General features: G+C 40.2%; 1 protein-coding gene across 1 annotated transcript in view; it reads left to right on the top strand.

The window, feature by feature from the left end:
• Positions 1–4,592: 4,592 nt before the first annotated feature.
• The window catches only part of STARD9 (StAR related lipid transfer domain containing 9), a 121,826-nt gene continuing 112,265 nt past the window's right edge, over positions 4,593–14,153 (top strand). The window contains exons 1-3 of the mRNA XM_048484138.1: positions 4,593–4,829; positions 8,461–8,530; positions 13,836–13,952. Coding sequence (XP_048340095.1) covers positions 4,783–4,829; positions 8,461–8,530; positions 13,836–13,952 — 234 coding nt within the window. The 5' untranslated portion in view covers positions 4,593–4,782. The remainder of the gene's footprint in view (positions 4,830–8,460; positions 8,531–13,835; positions 13,953–14,153) is intronic.

Here is a 14,153-nt window from a genome sequence, read left to right as displayed (position 1 = left end):
TGAAAACATCATGGTTATTTAAGCAAGTACATTATCTAAACATTTTTTGGGCCTAAAAAGCTACTATATAAGTGGAAGAAAATTCATAGAAATAGTGGAAATTAGGAACTGTATTGTCTCAAAAGTGCTGAGACAAGTGTATTCCAATCAAACATAGGATTCAGATATGTTAATCATTCTGATTTCTCTTTGTCGTCAGCTAGTAATATTTAGTCTGTGGGTCATTTTGTAGACTTAAGAATAATAAATAGTTAGAACAAGTATTAATTTACTGGGTGATTTTGAGCAAGTCTGTATGTTTCAACATCAATTCTGTGTTTATAACCTGAAATATAACAAGCTGTCTTATATGTAGCTGTTGTGAAGCTAACTCGGTTAAAGGCCGTAAACGCCTCTGAACTTGAGCAAATAAATGTTAAAAGAAGAAGAGTTTGGATTTATATCCCACCTCTCTCTCCTGTAAGAAGACTCAAGGTGGCTTACAAGCTCCTTTCTCTTCCTCTCCCCACAACAGACACCTTGTGAGGTAGTTGGAGCTGAGAAAGTTCGAAAGAACTGTGACTAGCCCAAGGTCACACAGAAGGAATGTAGGAGTGCTGTTCACCAGATAAACCTCTGCCACTCAGGTGGAGGAGTGGGGAATCAAACCCGGTTCTCCAGATTAAAATCTACCACACTTAGCCAATATTAGTACTATGATTACAAATATACTTGGATGTAGCTAAATTAGGATATGCTAAAGCAGAAATTAGGATTCCAGCCATTCATAGGGATCAAGTGATGTTGTAGAATATAAGAATCGCTGTGCTGGATCAGAGATCCATCTCATTGAGTACTCATCTTGGTTGACCTCTCTTCTACACTTTTTCCACCTCTGCAATATCTTTTTTTAGGTACACAAACCAGAACTGTACTTAGTATTCCAAATGAAGTTACTATAGATCCACATAATGACATTATAACAGTGGTTGTTTTGTTTTCAGCCCTTTTTTTAATAGTCCCTGGTTTGAAATTTGCCTTTCACAGCTACCTAATGTTGTATCAATGGCCAATTACACACAAGGCATCTGCTGCATGATGGCGGCAAATGTGCATCTTTGCAAAATTTCTTGTACAGACGTATTTTCTCAAGTTCCGCTTTCACTTTATATTCTCCCCACAGCAAGTGAGACCACTTCTAGCATGAATTTAATTTTGTTTTGCAGCCAGAGCAGGCAGACTTGCCAGTGGGCACAGCTATGCCCTGGATCTCTTCCCTCCACCCACAACCAACCCACCTAGTCTCACCCTCCCACTCCCTCGCACTGCTTTGCATGCTTCCCTCTCCCACTCCTCCTCTCTGTTGCCAACTCCTTTCTGCTTCTCTAAATGCTTGTATTGATACATCAATATAGTAATAACAAAGTTGGCTTTTGCAAAGGAACAGCACAAGTAGGGTCTCTTTCTGGCATCACCCCATCTGCCCCGTTCTGTTTCTGCCCTCCAAGATGATTGTGAGGACATTTTAAAATCTTTTTTTCAGACAAGCTTTTATTTTAAAAACAAGCCTCTATCTCTTGCAGCAGCGAAAGATTGTGTGTGTGTCCAGGAGGGCAAGAGAATATCAGTGAAATCTATGCCATTAAAGCTCTTGATGGGTGAAGTTAAGAGAAGCAGCAAAAGGAGAGGCTGGTTGAGACTTCAGCAAGCAGCTGTGGGGAGAGCACTGGGCTAACTCCTCGTGTGTCAACAGAGCACTGCAAGGAGAGCCCTCCACAAGCCCACTGTGCAGAGAAAAGTCCCAAGTTAAGCTTTCTCTGTAATTGGCTAACATTTTCTTAGAGCTATCCTCAACAGCCCCAAGGTGGTTTGTTGATTAGAGTATTGGACTAGTGTCAGGGAGACCTGGACTTGAATCTCCACTCTCCTATGGAAGCTTGCTGGGTTACCTTTTCCAACTCACTGACTCTCAGTTATTGTTCTTCACAGGGTTGTTATGATGTCATGGAAGAAGAGAATGATATTGAAAGCTGCCTTGGGTTTCCATTGGGAGAGAAAACAGGATATAAATAAACTTTCTTTACCCCAAGAAGAGTACAGAAAGAGGCTAGAAGTGTAAAGTAACTATAGGGTGTGAGGTAGATAGGGATAGTCTACACAGGAGTTCTACCCATTCAGTAATTCTCATACTACTCTATCAATATAGAAATATAGTTCTCAGATGCCGCCATGGGTGGACATGAGGTGAACTAGTATACCCATAGTTTACCTTCTTACTCATTTTTATCTAGCACATACCATCATATATTTAATTCAGAATGTTGTGCCTTTTCTTTTTTGCTGTCAATTCACAGCTGACTTATAGTGGCCCCATAGGGTTTTCGAGGCAAGAGAGGTATAGAGGTGGTTTGCCATTGCCTGCTTCCAGGTCACGACCCTGGTATTTCTTGGAGGTCTCCAGGTCAGGGCTGAGAGTTTGTGACTGGCCAAAGATCACCCAGCAAGCTTCCGTGGCACAAGTAGGGATTTGAACCTGGGTTTCCCAGGTCTTAGTTTGACACCTTAACCACTACACCAAGTTGGCTCTCTGCGTGCCATAGAGTATATGATTAATAGATCAACAACATGGATCTAGGGACAGGAACTGGATTTCTCTGCATATCTGAAGTATGTCCCAGGTTTATAGAAAAAATCTAAAATTGCAGGTTAAAACTCCTCAAAATAATAGGAACAATGCCTGTGTAACTTGGAGGCCAAAACAGCACTGGAAAAGGACTTGTCTCACACTTTTGTCAGGTTCCTTGATGGAAGGCTACTTGCTGGGGACAAGCCTGACAGTGGCCACCATGCGACTGTTAATAGCAACCAACACATAACTGTCCTGGCCTACTTGCAGCCATCTCTCAACTGTTCTGGCCCAGTGATGGCACCCACTACACAGCTGAGCCCTGTGGCCATGATGCCATGGCCAGATTCTTCCAGAAGGAGACTGCCAGAAGAAGAGGAGGAAAAGATGAAGACATTGGGACAAATAATGGTAGGGTGGCTAGTGTATGGGAAGAAAAGAAGAAAACTGGGAAACGCTATGAGGAGCTGCAGGGAAGGAAAACAGAAAATAGGGAGGGAATACAGGAGAAATTATGCTCTGTTCCTAGAGTTGCCAACTCCAGGGAAATTCCTGGAGATTTGCGGGTGGCATGGGGGAGGGGATGGATCTCAGTGTGGCATAACACCACAGCACCCATTCTCCAAAGCTGCTATTTTCTCCTGAGGAACTGATCTTGGTTATCTGGAAATAAATTGTAATTCTGGTTTATATGATTCTGACAAAAATGCACTGCTTATCTTCATGTCATCCAGGAAAGGGTTGTAGATTAGTACTAAAGCGTCTGCTTGATTTACAGAAGATTTATGGTTCAATCTTCAGCTAAAAGTTGGGTGATGTGGAGATCCTAGAGAGCCATTTCCAGACAATATTAACCTCAATGGACCAATGTTCTGATACAATATAAGCTAGCTTCATATGTTCTGTGTAACAGTCTTTATGTTTTTAATCATTTGATCTGATCTGATTGCCTTAAAACTGTTCTGCAACACAAATGAAAGCATTTTTACTTTCACACTTTCTTAATTTAGAAGCATTTCCTTGCCTATTCCTGTTTAAGATACTCTAAATACTAAAGATTCTGTTGTTAGGTCATTGAATATTGAGTGTAAGCCAACTATTTTGTTTGTTTCTATCTTGTCTGTCAAATGATCTAAAATAGCCAATTCCAGTTTAGGAAATGTCTGGAAATTTGCAAGTGGTACCTGGGAAACAGTTTGAGCAGGGGATGAGGCTCAGAGATTATGTTACCTCTGTAACAGAAACAGAAGTCCCAAAGCATCTATCTTCCTAGCCATACTTGAACTTCTTCAACTGCCCTCTAAAGTTGTAGTTTTCTCCAGAGGATCAGTTATAATTCTGAGAGAAGCCCAGGTTTCGGGCAGGGGTGTGTGTGTGTGTGTGTGTACTATCATGGGCCTATAGGCAAGAAAAGCATTTCACCAATAGGCCACAAATGCCAGCAGATGTGAACAGGTAAGTAAGCTAAGAAATAAAGGTAGATATCTCCTGCATCTTGCTACACTAGGTAGACAGAAGGATCATCATTGCCCCCAAGTCATTGTTGACCGATGAACTCATGATGCTGGTTGCTGCGTTTCTTTGCAAAGAATTCTAAACTGCAGCAGCAAGATATGTCCAGTTAGCGAAAACTAGTTGTATCTCAGTGAAAGCTTGGCCTGTTCGTAAATGGCGGGGTGTGTACTTGTGTTTTGAACTCAGTTCGCCTGTCCTGTGTATGCAAACGCGTTGAACACAAGCGTCCCGATGAGAAACCTGAGGGTTTGTAAAGTGCACATGCTGAATTGGACGAAAATTCCCGCTCGGCGTGAATTACTAAAGAACTTCCAGCGTGGGTTTGAAGTCAGCTGTTGAAAACTTCTGCAATTCATCGACAGAAGTGCAAGCAGCCCACAGAGCCACAAAACAAAACAGCGCCTCAAAGAAAGACGAAAAAGAGAGCGCAGCCCCTCCCCATTTCCTCCTTCTTCCCAGTCGGGCAGGCCTTTCCCTCAGAGGCAGCCGGGCTGGGCGGGGTTGGGCTGCTTCTCCTCCGCCTGAGGCTGTGTGCAAGCGGAGCCCGAGTGCCGCTCCTGAAGTGAAGTTGTAGTTGCGGGTCAGCGATGTGATGTGGAGTTTGGGCTCCAGCGCCTGCGAAGTTGGTGTGGCGGAGCCTTTTGCTGCCGCCGAGACGGGACATGGCGAATGTCAAAGTAGCTGTGCGGGTCCGGCCTTTGAGCAAAAGGTGGGGCAGCGGCTGTGGGAAATGGGGAGTGTGAAGAGATGTGTGTGCGCAGAAACAGTGAAGAACGTGTCTTTTCTTCTACGTAACGGGTAGTTTGCTTCATAAGGTGCTGATCTGGGCTCGGGTGTGCGTGACCGTTATGTTTTCTCCTCGGAGTTGCGTTTGGCTGTGCACAACTGCTGCCGCTGCCGGATAGGCATGTGCTGGCTGCGGTGCCAAGGGGTTGGCGGAGGGGGAGGAAGGCTTGGAAAGCCAAGGAAATGAGTGCCAGACTGTGGTGGCAGAAAGAGACTGTGCGCTCCAGATTCTGCGTTGTGTCACGTTCGTGTGATCTATATGCTTTCCTTAGCCCAGTGCTGGGGGATGTTCCATAAAGTATTTCTTGCCTTGAATCGGAATGCGTGGTGAAAGTAAAGATGTGGCATCGAATAAAAGTGTGTAGAAGGCACTATAGTAGGCTGTTGTAATGGTCAAACAGTCTTTATCAAAACAGGCAAGTCTTTAAAGTGTGAGACACACCTTATGCTTATGGGCTATTTTTGTTCAAGTATACTCTGAGTATACTCTGAGTTAAGGGTTTTGATTATTAGTTTATCGCACTCAAGTGTCCAGTTGTTAATTTGTTGTATGGAATTTAACTCAAGGCAGGATGTTTGTTTTAACCTGTAGCTACCATTGCCATTGTTTTTCTTCTGCATGAGAGTGGGTTGCACAAATGCATCAAGTTTCTTACTGAATAGTAACTCCAAGATTGCTTGAAATGGGCAACAGAAATTTCCCTCAAGGTCAAGCTGTATCATGAACTTCTTGTTTCTACTTATTTTATGTCATTGGTTGCCATGCTGACTTGAGGATTCCAGTGCTGGAGTGGCCAACAAGTGATAGCTTGTGACACCAACAAATAGTTTGGAAAGGAGCATGCCATTTCTTTTTTTGCATAGCCCTAGTCAATTTAAGAAAAACACAGGAAGGTGTTTTCTCCTGGGCGATGTGCTCCATTGTGGTGCCATCCCAAAGTTTCCCCAGTCTATTGTATATGATGAGTGCATGATTTGGCATTATTGATATTATACTAGAGATTCAGACAAAGGACCTCAAAATCATAATCTGGTAAATCTTTTGCTCCTGTCCCATCTTTGTTTAAACTTCCAGTTTGATGAAGAGCTTTGTGAGCTTGCATCCTATTTTGTGTATTACATGACTTTTGTTTCAAGGCCGAATGTGTTTTTCTTACAGAATCTGGAAAGGCCCAGAAGGCAGATACAGTTTTGAATGAATTCATGATGCTTCTTAGGATGCAGCTGTTATGATAATGTATAATAAGAATTGCATCACTGGAAGTTAGTTATGAATTATCTCTATAATCTTGTTGTGCTGTTGGAAAGCAATTAATCCTATGGACAGGCAAGAAGTCCATGCCTCAAATTGCAGGTTAAGCTATTCAAATTTTGTGCCTTCAAACGTTTGCTAATTTTGATTATACTGTACTATCTATACTATTGGATAATTGCTTTTTAACCAATATTTAAACTTATCAATCATATGCTTTTGCTACTGTGTGTTTATTAAAAGACAAGCTGTAAGGAATGTGGTTAGCTTTGCCTTTGTGTAATCAATGGAAAAGGCTAATAAAACAAGCAAGAGTTCAGTTCTGTGCTGATTGTACCCAGTAATGGAGATCTTCCTCTTTTTAAACACTGTAACCACCGGTTGCACAAATGCATCAAATGGATGTGCCCAGGTTAGTTTTGCCTGTTAGTAATCACATTCATCCCTAGTCTTGTTTTCAGTAAGGCCTATGTAGAGTTTGTGGACTGAGTATAAATGTTTGTTAATATCACATACCATCTCTATCACTGAACATTTACAGAACTGTAGAGTCACTTCTCACAAATACTGGAGAGAACACTGTGAGAGCATGTGTGTGTGTGCCTGCATATAACAAAAGATAATTAAAACCATATGTACTGTGAAAGTCTAGGGAGGATGGGAAAGAGTGAAAAACTAGAACAGTGTAAAATCTAGTGGCTAATAGTATAACTCCTCCTCTGGAGAAAAAAAGAATAGCAAGAGAGTAATGAGACTGAAAATTTCAATATGTTTCTTGTCAAGGTCCTAATTTGTTGAGCTAACTGCATTTTTCCACCATGGATTCTTCCACTCGCCTTTTATGAATAAACAAACATTGATGTTGTAGGCAAAATGATTTCAGAATAGTTGTTCAGCCTGTGAACCAATTAAAATATATTCTTACCTTCCTAAATTCTACAGAGTCCTAATCCATCATTCTATTTCCCTTATTGATTTACCTCTAGTGACTGGAAGGAAGTAGGGTTTCTTTATCCTGCATATGCTAACATTCTCATTCAGTGCTGAAAGGGCCAACAAACTAAAGTATGAATACCATTTATTGCAAGGGAGAGCTTGGTAGTTTGGAGCTGGAGAAGGCAATGAAATATGTAGAGAGCATGCAATAATGCTGGGGGATATGTGTGAGTGAAGAAATTAAGTTGTGTGGATACAATTATTTGCATTATATGTTGTTATTATACTTTAATATTTTAATCTTCATTTCCAGTTTAAGCTTTCCCAACATGGTAAACATTAAAAGATTAAAAGAAACATTAAAGACTAAAACACAAAGAAATATACATTAAAACATGAATGTGAAGAAGAACCAATCAGGGAATAACTGACAAAACAAAGGAGTCTTTACCTGCTGACAGAAGACAGTGATAAAAGGGAACAGAGTAATCTCCCTGGGGAAGGAATTTTATAACTTTAGCGCCACAGTGGAAGAAGGCACTTTTTGAGGTTAGCATAAAATAACAGATACTACAAGCATGACCTCCAATAATGACTGTAACAGTCGGGTAGGTTTGTATGGTACTAGGTAGAACTTGAGGCCGTGATGGCGAACCTATGGCACTTCAGATATTCATGGACTACAATTCCCATCAGCCCCTGCCAGCATGGCCAATTGTAGTCCATGAACATTTGGAGTGCCATAGGTTCGCCACCTGTGTCTTGAGGTATGCTGGCCCCAGACCTTATTGGGTTTTAAAGGTCAATGCCAGCTCCTTGAATTGGTTCCAGAAACAAGTTGGGAGGAGTTGTAGGTGGACAAGACAGGAAAAATATGGTCTCTATGCCCATTCCACCCATATTTCTGGCTGCAGCAGTCTGCAATATTTGTAGCTTTTGGACACTCTTTATGGGTAACCCCATATATTACTCACTATAGCAGTCTAATCTAGATGTTACCAGGGGTAGCATCACTGTGGGTAGCAGATTCAGTCAGTGCAAAGAGCTTTCCACTGATTCCCAAGGTTCTTCCCCCAGCGGAGGACACACTTGCATCAGCAGAGGTCTCCTTGCATCAAGAGAGTGCCCTGAAGAATGGTAGAATACACCCTACAGTAATTTGGGGCATTGTTGATTTGAATCAGGACGTAAATTATATTCTCTCTCTATTTAAACTAATGGCAACCACATTTGTCTGGGTCACAATCATAAGTCTGGGTCACAATCACAATCATAATTCAGATCACCACAGATATGTAGATCATATGCAGAAAAAATGCTTATGTTAATTTTTGTTGTAATATTTATATTTTCTTTCTTTTTTCAGAGAGCATGCAGAAGGAAGAAGGATAATTGTGGAAGTTGAAGACACAATGGCAAAAATTAGTAACATGAAGGTACAGTTTATTTTTAACCTTGGCTTCTGAAAGCCTGATATCTCTGGTATGGTAGGTTGAATCACTTCTAGAGAAGCAGTAAGATCTGAAACCAAATTGCCATTCAGCCGTTAACCTTGCTGGATTGTGCTAGCATTATTTATAAACTTCCTTGCAGAGTTGTTATTTCCCCAAGCTTCTCAGGGGAAGGGCAGGATACATATGTAATAAATAGAACGTGATTGGGAAGCTCTCAGTTCTGAGAATAAGCTGTGAACCATCAGCCAGAAAATACAAAGAGATCATAAAACAGGGATCACTACTTTGGTCTAAACAGATATACTTCTATTAATTCCATATAATATTCATTGTATGTGTATAACAATGGGATTCACACTGGGCATTCAGGAGCAATTGCTGAACTAGCCATGTACTACTGAACTCAGTTTTGGGATCTGGTACAAGAACTTTTTAAAAGGAAAATGCAGCTGGTACATATGTCCCCCCCACCCCACCTCGGCCCAATTCTGCTTTAAATGATAGCAAGATCTCCACACTTTTAAAAAACTCAGGTGTGTTTAAAAAGTATTTTTAGGAGATCTGTTTTGGTACCTTTTGAGAACTCAGAAAAAATACCAGATGCATATGTGCTTTTCTGGAATTTTGGCCCTAGAATAGACCTATTAATATGAAAACAAAGTTAAGTGCCCTACACATGGCTAGCAGCAATAGCTGTATAAGTTAGGAATATTTACAAGATGAAAAATCTTAAAACCTGGTTACAGGCTGATAGCAACGGGTTCTGGACCAATTGATCAAAATATTCTTGAAGGTCTTCAGTTCAATATATGACATTGAAGCATATATGTGGCAAGAAATGGCAAAACCTGAAATAAAACTTTATTAATAGGAGGTTTCCTGTGTTTAAAAAACTTTCAATTGAGGACTGCAGAAAATCTGTTGAAGTCACTTTTTATATCCCAGAAGCAAGCCTAAAAATAAAACAGGAAGGAAATGCAAAGGAAAAAATAATTGGCACAGCTTCTGAGTTCCTTATGGAATTGGAGTAAATATTTGACAGTCTTTTAAGTTAACCCGTGTGCAAATTAATCTCATGGCACCGCTGTTATTGTTTTTATCTCAAAACTTTTACATGCCTTCATTTTCTCAAGGCAGTAATTCTTTCGTTAGTAACCATGAGATTAGCAAATAGTCCCAAACATTGGGTTAACTTAATCTTCCTTCTGCTTAATTGAGCTTAATATTATTGCAGATAATTTCTGGGAAGTTTAACAAATGTGTGGTAAGCTACTGTTAACACGGTGATGAGTGATTGACTACTTTTAGAATTGACTTTAGACTGCACATCCTTTCCCTTTGAGATTCTTGGAGGCTTCCTTTATGGGGCATGGGAAACAGAGCTTTTTTTCAGACATTGGGACTACTGAATACTGCTGTACTTCCTTCATCAAACAGTAAAATGGGGCCAAAACCAGTTTCTGTTGGCAATGCATCTTTCTACTCAGAAGGCAGATAAGTGAATTACAGAGTTACCATGATTACTGTGGGAATTCTGCAGGACAGATCCTTTCTATTTCTTACTTAGTCTTTGTTTGTATCTCCATATCCGCCTGATTATTTTAGGTGACTTGCTTAAGATAATTAGTATTTTAAATGACTTAGGAAGCAGCTTGGCAGTGATCAAATAACTAGATAAGTGTTTTCCTCCTTCTTTTATGTTCCTTCCAGAAAGGAGCTCACTGTTGGACCTAGTCTAGAAGAGTGTGTGGCTAGTGCTCAGTTCCTTTTAGGAGATTAGTCTGTTCTTTACTCTAGAATGGAATAAAAACTTTATTTATACCCTGTCCTCACCAGTAAAACTGGGCTCAGGGTGGTTTAACACCATATATAATACTTAAATACCACTTTAAAACTACATTATACAATTAAAATCACCACTAATATCAACTCCTACAATTAGTACCTAGAAGTTATGATACCTTGGGAGGATGCTGTACTCTGGCAGGCATGCAGTAATATAATAGGAGGGACCAAACATCAAATGGAGATAAGAGAGGGAGGCCAGGGTAAGATTGCTTTCATCACAGAACTACTCTTACTGTAGAAAAATATTCGCTAGTATCAAGGCAGTACCTTTCAGCCTGTAATTTAAACTCATTATTATGAGTCCTGTCTTCTCCTACCAACTGGAAAAGTTCCCTGCCCTCCTCTAAGTGACAGCCTTTCAAATACTTAGAGAGCAATCATGACCACCCTCACCCGCCTCCTCTTCTCCAGACTGAACATTCTCAAGTCCCTCAACCTTTCCTCTTAGGGTTTGGTCTCCAGGCTCCTGATCATACTCATCACTCTCTTCTGCACATGCTAGATTTTGTCCATGTCTTCTTTGAAGTGAGACCTCCAGAACTGCACACAGTACTCCAAGTTTGGCTTAACCAATGTGGTGTACAGCCAGACTAGGGCATCTTGAGATTTGGATGTTATGTCTTTTTTCTTATTACATCACACTGACTGCTCATAATTAACTTACAGTCCACCCAGACCCCATGATCTTGTTCACATACACTTTTACTCAGAAGTGTATCCCGTATCCAGTATATGTGCTTATCATTTTTGTTACCCAGTTGTAGAACTCTGAACTTACCCCTGTCGAATTGCATCTTGTTCACATCTGCCCGCTTTGCCAGTGTGTTCACATTGTGTTCAGTTTGGTCTCTATTTTCTGGGGTGTTCACTATTTCTCCTAATATAGGATCATCTGCAAATTTAATAAGCATTTCCTCCACCCTAATCCAGATTATTTATGAAATAATATTGAAAATCCTAATTCAGATTATTTATGAAGAGATTGAAGATTGCCTGGTCCAGAACCAAACCCTGTGACACCCCATTGAATACCTCCCTCCAATTAAATGAAATGTCAGTGACAACTACTCTTTGGGTGCTGTTCTCATGGTGTCAGGAAAGGGAGGGTGGATCCTTCCCCTGCCCGATTTTCCCCATTGATAGTCACCCCAGGACTATCATTGGCTCCAGTCTGATGGGTGGACTGGATAGAGTCCTGAAGTGGAACTAGTAGCAGCATTCCTGTTCTTGGTAAAGGCTTTCATAAGTGCCCCTTCTCTAGCTGACTGCCGTAATATAGGTGCATCTTAATAGGAAATAATCTGATCCACTAGAAGCTTGGGACCCTAGAGAATAATCTTAAGCAGGTCCAATTTATGCCTCCATTGTGAGTTATAGGGGAGGCAAGTAACTGGCTACATTTGAGTTCTTGTGTCAAGAAAACTTTCCATTGATTGGATCCCTCATAACAGGGTCAACATCAAACTGAATAAGTGAGAGCAAAAAGGCCCCCAGCAGACCATTCTGACCTTCGAGGTGATCTGGGGGCTCTTTGCCATAGTTGTCTTTGTACAAATCTTCTAGTTTAGCTTGAGTTGTGATAGAACTGCAATCACGAAGTCTTGGGTAGAGTGCGATGTGCGATGGCAACTGAAATGAATTCAAGGGAAGAAACTTCCGTCCATCCAGTCAATAATTACATTTTAGACAAGGCATTGCATCAGGATGTGTTGGAGGGGGTGGGGATTGGGGTCATGTAAGAGTTGGGAATTGGCAACTGGCATGTGGGCTTTTAAAAAATGTTTTTGGTTGTTTTTTTAGGAGGACAGAATAGAGAATGTGCTTTGATGGGGGTTTCTGTTTCCAGTCTATACATTTAATGAGACTATAGAGCCATTAGTATAATTGCAGAAATGGACTATTAATTCAATCTTATTAAGAAGTCAGAGTTCTCCGTAAAATATAATCTATCATTGTAGAACATAGTGAGTTAAATGAGGCTTACTTCTGACTGATTATGCAGTATAAACCTTATTTTTAAAAGATAATCCTTTTGAATTACCTGATAAAAAGACTAGCTTAAGTCCTACCAGTAGCCAAAACAAACACCAATTCAATTATATTTGTCACGACTAACTTACTCTCATGGGTTTTCTGTCAAGGGATCAAGTCACTGGAAAACAGTTAGCAAGCTGAGAGCTGGCTCTTCTGGAGAAGTTACATAGATCGTTTTCAGAAATTGTGTTTTAATGCTCATCACTGCTTGACCGTTTTACGATATTCTCTATATTCTTGTGAAGGGTAAATAATTTTCATAAACTTATATTAAAAACTTTTCAAGTAATTTTTATAACGCTGTATAGGTAACTTTTTTCAAGTTTCGTGAAAATTGGAAAGCTTGTAGGAGGGTCAAAGATGTCTCTAATTTATACTGAAGTACAGGTGATCCAAGATGGCGACACTGGGGAAAGACGCTAGCTGTGCTGCTACGAAAAAAACGTAAATTTATCTTGATTCTGCTGCTGTTATGTATGGTTTTAAATAATTCTGACTGTGTAGTTAACAAGTGCCTGCAGTTGTGAGCTGCTTGAATCTGTGTCAAGGACAACTGTACTGAAGTACAGAGTCTTCCACTGTATAAGAGTACTTTAATGGGATCAAAGCATAATTATAATGGTTTGTTTATTGATTTACTTGATCTATACTTTGTTGCCCCTTCCATGGTGTCCGTATCATCTGACATTGTATTCTTCTCAGTTTTATCCTCACAACAACCCTGTGAGGTAGGCCAGGCTGAGAGTCTGTGACTAGCCCAAGGTCACCAAGAAACTTTCATGGCAGAGTGGTGTTCACAGTTTTTGCCAACTGCTTTCTAGTCAGAGATTTATCAGCAATAGCACCTCTACTTAGCACAGGTGTCAAGTTGGTGACTCCCATAATTTTCTCATAGGTCCTAAGCTTCCTCTTGGATTATTGTTTCAGTATCCTCATTAAAATAAAAAAAGACTCAATCAATCATGCTTAATTGAAAAGTAACATGAAGTGTTTCCCCTGTGGTTTGTTTACCTATGCAAATTTTTATTTACTACCACAGTGATCAAATGGTGAATTCTCAAGTGTGTACTTAAGTCTGCTTATGAAATTTTATGCAGTATAAGTAATATTGTACAGGGTTTTTCTAGATGTATAGATTTAATATTTTATTGTGATAGCTTTGCATCTTTTAAAATTTAAAATCCTAAGACAGTGTTGAGTGGTACAAGTTCCATTTCTGCTCTTTCCCTGTATTTTCTTTCCTTTAAAAATTAATATGAGAAAAGAAATGGGATGCATTTGGTTCCATGAATATTTTGGGGAAGAAAGGATTGTAGCTTGCACAACATCCTGTTTTGCTGTGGAATAATTCTTGTCAATGCTCCAAATAATGCATCTTTTATTTCTGTGTTTTCTTTCTTCTCAGGTGGACAACAGGTATGAAGGTCTTTGGGACACAAGAGAAAAAGTTGTGTCATTTGGGTTTGATTACTGCTATTGGTCAGTTGATCCTGAGGACCCCCAATTTGCATCTCAGGAAGTGGTAAGTGATAACAATGTCACTTTTTTCACTTTTTGAAATTCCTTCCTCCTTTTAAAACCTGGACATATGTGAAGAGAAATTGATCTGCTTATGAAAGCACTGGCAGTTTCTGTACCTCATTTTTTTTTGCTGAATCAGACCAGTGATACTTCCTTATCTACCCACCTCTGATGTTTCTGATAGCGGCCACACTTCCTGATG

This window comes from Sphaerodactylus townsendi, linkage group LG02, assembly GCF_021028975.2.
Source record: "Sphaerodactylus townsendi isolate TG3544 linkage group LG02, MPM_Stown_v2.3, whole genome shotgun sequence".
Classification (NCBI taxonomy): domain Eukaryota; kingdom Metazoa; phylum Chordata; class Lepidosauria; order Squamata; family Sphaerodactylidae; genus Sphaerodactylus; species Sphaerodactylus townsendi.
This window is presented reverse-complemented; position numbering and strand designations above follow the sequence as displayed.